The sequence below is a fragment of the Apium graveolens genome, chromosome 4, assembly GCF_009905375.1.
Source record: "Apium graveolens cultivar Ventura chromosome 4, ASM990537v1, whole genome shotgun sequence".
In the NCBI taxonomy this organism is placed as follows: Eukaryota; Viridiplantae; Streptophyta; class Magnoliopsida; order Apiales; family Apiaceae; genus Apium; species Apium graveolens.
Window position 1 is genome coordinate 14,557,715 of NC_133650.1, and position 7,084 is coordinate 14,564,798.

At 36.4% G+C, this 7,084-nt stretch overlaps 1 protein-coding gene and 1 non-coding gene across 2 annotated transcripts; one reads left to right on the plus strand and one right to left on the minus strand.

Annotated features, from left to right (window-relative positions):
• Positions 1-1,882: 1,882 nt before the first annotated feature.
• On the minus strand, positions 1,883-1,955 carry TRNAE-CUC (transfer RNA glutamic acid (anticodon CUC)). Its single transcript has one exon. It is a non-coding gene; the product is annotated as a tRNA-Glu (tRNA).
• Positions 1,956-2,823: 868 nt separating this feature from the next.
• LOC141717791 (putative pectinesterase 53) lies at positions 2,824-4,522 on the plus strand. The gene is made up of 4 exons (XM_074519988.1): positions 2,824-3,299; positions 3,407-3,596; positions 3,688-4,130; positions 4,238-4,522. Exons 1-4 carry the CDS (start codon positions 2,977-2,979, stop codon positions 4,386-4,388), a joined length of 1,107 nt encoding a protein of 368 aa, XP_074376089.1. The 5' UTR covers positions 2,824-2,976; the 3' UTR covers positions 4,389-4,522.
• The last annotated feature ends 2,562 nt before the right edge of the window (positions 4,523-7,084 follow it).

Here is a 7,084-nt window from a genome sequence, read left to right on the forward strand (position 1 = left end):
AGATTTCTCACAATTTTTTTGAGATGAAAAATCTTCGTGACGCCTCTTTTGTATTAGGAATTAATATACATCGAAACCGTTCTCGGGGTATCCTACTGTTATCACAAAAGAGCTATATCGAGAAGGTACTTGCTAAATTTGGCATGAAAAATTGTGCACAAATAAATACTCATGTTGCTAAAGGAGACAATTTTAGTCTCAAATAGAGCCCTAAGAACGAAATTGAAAAAAATGAGATGCAGAACATTACAAATATTTCAGCTATTGTGAGACTTATGTATGTTCAGGTTAGTACCATGTCAGATATGGCATTCATTATGGGTATGTTAAGCAGATATTAGATTAAATCTAAAAAGGATCATTGGATTATAATTACACGGGTTATGAGGTACATGCAAGAAAAAAAATTACTTGCTCGTTTATCGAAAATTGAAAATTTTGGAGATCATATGGTATTCCGATTTTTAATTTTACGTAGATACATCAAATCTACTCATGGTTATATTTTTTTTTAATGTCTAAACATGTATATATTCAATATCCAGTTATTATAGAGAGACTGCAAAATGATGTAGTATTTATTGAGTATATAAGAACAAAGTTTATACTAGCAGACCCACTAATTAAAGCTTTGACACCTAAGGTCTTTAATGGGCATACTGCTCATGTGGATGTTGTCTCGTTAGAGGATTTTCAATTTTAGTGGTAATTTTTTATTTTTTGTTTTTATATTCAGTACTCAATTATATGTTGACACTATTGTGATACATTTTGTGTTTTGAGTTTTTGCATAATGAAGTTAAGTTTTTGTTTCTCTATATTACTCTAAATGAGTTTTATCTTTCAATTGTGGTCTTGACATAAAATTGAAAGTATAAAGATTGATCTCACTAAAGTATAAAGAACCAATTGGAAATAGGTATGATTGAAATCACATTGCAAGTAATTTCCAATTATACATCCATACTTGATCAATGTCATTGAATATATTTATGTGGTGGTCATTGAGGATCGAGTTACGACAATATGATGAAGGTCGTTTTGGTTTCATATTTATATGTGAGATGGACCGGATTGACTAACTAAGATAATTCTAAAGAATTAACAATTTTGTGCGCACCTAAGATTATTGAATGTATTTGTCGTTTGGAATAATTTGTAGCCTAAGTGGGAGATTGTTAGAATATTTTATAATATTCACAATATATGGGCTTACAAATTAAAGACAGTTATATTTAATATTTATTCTATATTTGGACCAACTAATTGGTCTAAAATAAAGGGTCCAATTACATCTTATTTGGTATAAGTTTCGTAATGTGTAATACTCAATAGGAGTCTGATTAGGGTTAATAGGGTCTAATTGAGCTACTATATAAAAAACATAATAGGGTCTTGATCCCCGAGACTATTCACAACCTCTACTCCTCTATTCCCATCGGTTCGAGCGAGATACATCTAGAGGTCGAATCAAGTTTGCGGAAGATCAAGTCCCACAATCTGTATTCATATATGTATTCACATCTACCGTCATGGAATCAAGTACACTTTTATATTACAATTTATTATGTAATATTGATAATATCGCATAACATGTCCTGAATATATAATTAGATCTAACAAACAATACTTAAATAAATATATCTTTCATATTTGATTACACATGCTAAAATAAGTAATTTAAGTTAAAAAATAATTTTCCTACCATTTTCGATATATATAAAAGTTATGTATGTTAAAAAAATAAAAATTGATTTAAAAATATCATAGAAAAAAGAACAATCAATATATAAAATACGAAATTAGACTAACCTCGCAAGCTAGTAATAATTAATAACTATAACTAGAAAAGAGGAAAGAACTTATTTGCAAAAATAAAATATTCCGTTGCCGGGACTTGAACCCGGGTCTTTCGGGTGAGAGCCGAATATCCTGACCAACTAGACTACAACGGAGATATGTTTGAAATATTGTTCTGAAAGTCTAATAAACACATCACATTATTAAAAAGAATCCCCGGTATAGATATATCATATATGCACAAAATTTGTAAGCATTAATGTATGAATAAATTAATCGGTGTCGACCAGAGAAGAACTGGATAGATTGAGGGGACGACTTAATAAAAAGTGCAAAAAATATATAAAATCTAAAATTATTGAATGCTTCCATAAGCAATGCAAATTGCAACACCACCACCATGATGAAACATTACTGCTTTCTCCCACGCCTCTCCCTCAAATATGCAATTTCAGTTCTTCCTTATCTGTGCCTTTTATCTCCTTTCCCCCGATTACACCTCAACGATCTCCAAATTTCCAAATCTAATAATTGTACACCAATTTTTACATAGGTGTTAAGGAAAATTCGTGCATGGCAATGATTACATTTTTCTTCAACACCTAACCTACTGCAATTTTGTAAAGCTTAACTGCATTGTTATATATAGAAACTCAAAAGGTCGTTCTTGACATGATATAGAATTTCTTTGTCATGTATGATACACAGATATTGTCACGTGTTATCTATTTAAGTAATCGTTCGCTCTAAAATCTTAACATTATTTTATTTCGAACTACAGAGTTCATAAGAAAAGTTAGAATGAAATTCGCATTCCAAATTTTTATATTAATGCAAAATTTTGTGCACCGGGTACGGTCTTTCGCATCAGTACATCACTGATTGTTGCATGCCACTAGTGATAGTGTGTGTGTCTCGCTGGTGTTTGTATCTAGTGAACCTTATGGTCACGGACCTGATTTCACTCAGAAGACCAAACAGAAGCTAGAATACACAAGATGACAGCAAAGAATCAGTGATGGACCTTGTAAGAAGATATATAAATACAAATATACCCACTGCTGCTACAAGCCCCACGACCGCCAAATTCTTCTTGCTTATATTGCCTCACTTTTATTCCACTCTATCCCTATCATTACCTTTCTCACTTCTTCAGCTTCACTAGCTATCTACATTATGGCATTCTCTATACTCTCAAAACTTCTGGTGTGGCTACTACTATTTATTACATGCACAAAATCTTCGTCGCATCAAAACAGGACTAATGAGTTGATAGTAACTGGCTCAGAAGAAGCCTACGGGCGTTGGATTAATAAAATGGGGTCACTCAAGCACTCTCTGTTCCAGAAAGCAAAGAACAAGTTAAAGCCATGTTTGAAACTCAGAGTCCATAAAGATCCGAAAAAAGGAGACTTCACTGAAGTGCAGGCAGCCATTAATTCACTTCCTGTCTTCAGTCATTGTAGAGTTGTCATCAGAATTAGTCATGGGATTTACAGGTAATGGATTGAGTTCTATACTTTCTTGTGTCAATATAGCTACAAGTTGGATTTTTTGCATGAATTTTAAAATTTTGGAGTGAGATTTTTTGTTATCGATATTGTAGGGAAAAAGTTGAAATTCCGGCAACAATGTCTTACATTACACTGAAAGGAGTGGGTGCAGACAAGACGATTATAGAGTGGGATGATACAGCAGATAGGAAAGGAACCCATGGGAATGTACTGGGGACTTATTGTTCTGCAACATTTGCTGTGAACTCTCCTTACTTTGTGGCTAGGAATATAACCTTCAAGGTAATGTCTTTAATATCCTTAAGAAGCAATTACTTCGATATTGTTTGCGGTTTGATAAACTAATAAATTAGAGGTTATACTGATTCAACAGAACTCAGCACCACTACCTGCATCAGGTGCACTAGGAAAGCAGGCAGTGGCACTACGAATTTCGGCTGACACTGCATCTTTTATAGGGTGCAAATTCATTGGAGCACAAGACACCCTATATGATCACACGGGTAGACACTACTTCCGGGACTGCTATATTGAAGGGTCGGTAGATTTCATTTTTGGGAATGGACTTTCGCTATATGAAGGGTGTCATCTGCATGCTGTCACCAATACATTTGGGGCTTTAACAGCACAAAAGAGGGATAGCTTGCTCCAGGAAACTGGTTTTTCATTTCTCAACTGTAAGGTCACAGGGTCAGGTGCTCTGTACCTGGGCAGGGCCTGGGGCTCATTTTCCACAGTGGTCTTTGCTTATACTTACATGGACAAGATCATCACTCCTCGAGGATGGTACAACTGGGGAGACAAGAACAGGGAGATGTACAATTTAAATTGTGTTTTCATATTATCTTTATGTAATTACAGAAAAAAAAATCTGCTAACATAAATGTAGTAAAATTACCTAATTACCATATGATCTGCTGCAGGACTGTATTTTACGGACAATTCCAGTGTTCAGGACCAGGGGCGGATCATGGAGGAAGGGTTACATGGTCCAGAGAGCTCACTCAGCAAGAAGCTAAACCATTTATATCTATTGACTTCATAGATGGACATGAATGGCTTAGGCACAAATAATCAGTTATGAATCTTGTGATGCAAATATACAATAGCGCTGGACTGTCAAATTGTATGACCTGTAAATTACTGTATAATTTACAAGAACATCCTCAAATTCTTAATAAAAGAGTACTACTTGGTCGATTATTACACTACACTGACTTACAACTGTGCTTCTGATTTGTTAATGCATGCAGTAAAACTATGCTCCAACTTTTCTGTCTTAAATTAAGCACAGCTTACATGCCTCTTAAGTCCTAATAAAAGTAATGCAATTAATCACATGTAAAAAAGACTGCTTAATGATAATAGTAGTTGCCAAAATATATGTGACAAACCATACGCATACAACAACGCAATTAGAAGGCAACAACAGGCAATCATCACGATACATCATTGATAATTAATCTCTAGTAATACCTTTGTTTACTCTATATGATTAAATCATATGCATAAACAACGGCTGCTTCTACCTAGTCAGATTGTACATGATCCGGCAACACCTTGCTAAGAAATTGTCAAAAGCTTCTCGAATACTGAAATTTGAATAGAACAAAATAAATACACAGCCCACACTTTGATATAAGAAAAACGCAACAAAGGTTCAACCATCAATATTTCGTCAGGATTTTAACAGAGTTATTATTGCAATGGAGCCATCTTCATGACCTAATGAGATCATTCTGTTATTCCCAAAAATTGGTATAAACTTTATTCGGGTCAAAACCGGGTCAATTGGTCAAAATTGGGATGTCGGTGCCTAAAATTAAGGAAAAGATGAGGCATCTATTTTATTACAAAGGAAGAAGGCGCGCCCTACAGGTATGGGGAGGCGCGCCCTTATGCATACGAAAAGAGTAATGCTGACGCCTTACATAATCAAGGCGCGCCCTCGTTGGTGAAGGAGGCGCGCCCTATTGATATATGAAAAAAGGAGTTCAACTGATTCTTAGAACTATCCCCTAAGGTATTAGGGCGCGCCCTAAGTGAGAAAAATAGCTTGGATGGGACTTCAACATGGTTACTTGGACGGGTTCTTTGGATGATTCTCGGAAGAGGGAGATTATTATTACTAACCTATTTGATGCAGGTACTTTATTGAAGAACTCCTTCCTGTAGCATATCTACAGGAAAGGCGGTGTCCATGGTCAGAGACCTCCAGGGGTATGCCTGGACTGAAGGCCTCCTCCTGTAGTCAATGGGTGTCCTCATTGGGGATGTGGGGTGAAATCTGGTGTGTGCTTTGGGAGCTCTGTCTCTGTAGTCAACTGGTGTCCTCGTTGGGAGACTTTGGAGTATCCTGCACTTTGCACCCAAAAGCTTGGGATCACTTGTCCTGCAATCTGGTAGGGGCTCTTTATCGGGGGACAAGGATGCGTCCAACATTTGGGGTAAACCACGGCTATACCTGCGTCCGCGGACTAGAGAAACAGCTGGTAGCGGGGGGTTATTCTTGGCCAGAGAGATGCCTTATCCGTGAAGTCTCGAAGCCGCGGACGAGCCTTGGGCCTTTGTGGTTGGGCCTCATCGGCGGACATTCCTAAAGCTAGTAGAAGACGGTTTCCAGTAGGTTTCCTACTGGGCCTCGGGATAAGAAATCTAAGCCCATTAGGTTTCTTGTTCCCCAAGAACTACGTGGGCTTGATCCCCTATAAATAGGGGTACGTAGGCAAATTGTATGGGGGGGAAGCGAGAGCCTAAGGAGCCACCACTAACCCTAAGCAATCTCAGCCCCCAATAATCACCACCGCCAAACACTGTTCATCTTTTTCGACGAATACTGTTCATCAGATCCACCGACTACTGTTCACGTTTCCGACAAAGAACCACCGTCACAGATCTTATTTCCGGCTACGAACCTCAAATTTTGTTGTTACCAAATTCCTCCGTCAACACATTCTACCTTTGTCAGCAATCAATGTTTATTCATAATTGTTAACAAGAATTAATTCAGAAAATAAACACGAGCATAAATTTAAAAGAAAAACTGCATTTCTGTGCACTAGGGAGAATCAAGTTTGTGCATTTACATCACAACAAAGAGAGGTGATCATAACTACTATGCCAATAAAATATAAAATGAAAAAAAAACTATTTTTATTTCACCTCAAATGCAACAGCCAGATAAATGTTAAAATAGGCCCGAAAGTTTTGCTAGCTTAGCTTTGTGCTTAGGTAGCAAATCTGTAGTTTGTCACAGTCCTCGCGAATTTCTTACAGATATGAGTTAAACTTCACAAACTTAAACCAAAGAATAAAAATAATAAGGTATAAGAGTCTCCCTCAAGAAAGTTAAAATCCAATACCTTCCTATTTCATTAAGAAACCTATTTTTACTTCAATATATGTAAAAATTTCCTGAACACAAACGCAGGATGTATCTGGAGTTGTGGCATCAGGGAATTTTAAAGATCCAGTTTCACGTAACAAGTTACAAGGTGAAATTTCATATGCAAATAACATTATAATGGTGATACCTTCTCCATCCCAAACGCACAACATATGTGTACAGAGTGGATTTAGCAAAGCAAATGACAAGCACTACAAATTCCAGGAATCCAAATGACTTCCAGCTTTTCTGTATATAAAAATGGGGCAAAAAATAGAATAAGGCCGACTTAAGGGGATTGGAACTCGCCCTTTCAAAAGGAGGAATAACATACCGCAATGTAGCAGTTCATATTAAGTAGTTCGATAATTATAAAGTTTAATCT

Coding starts and splice junctions, on each gene's coding strand:
- LOC141717791 (XM_074519988.1), top strand. CDS start 2,977: ATGGCATTCTCTATACTCTCAAAACTTCTGGTGTGGCTACTACTATTT. Junction 3,300..3,406: donor ATTAGTCATGGGATTTACAG/GTAATGGATTGA, acceptor TCGATATTGTAG/GGAAAAAGTTGAAATTCCGG. Junction 3,597..3,687: donor CTAGGAATATAACCTTCAAG/GTAATGTCTTTA, acceptor CTGATTCAACAG/AACTCAGCACCACTACCTGC.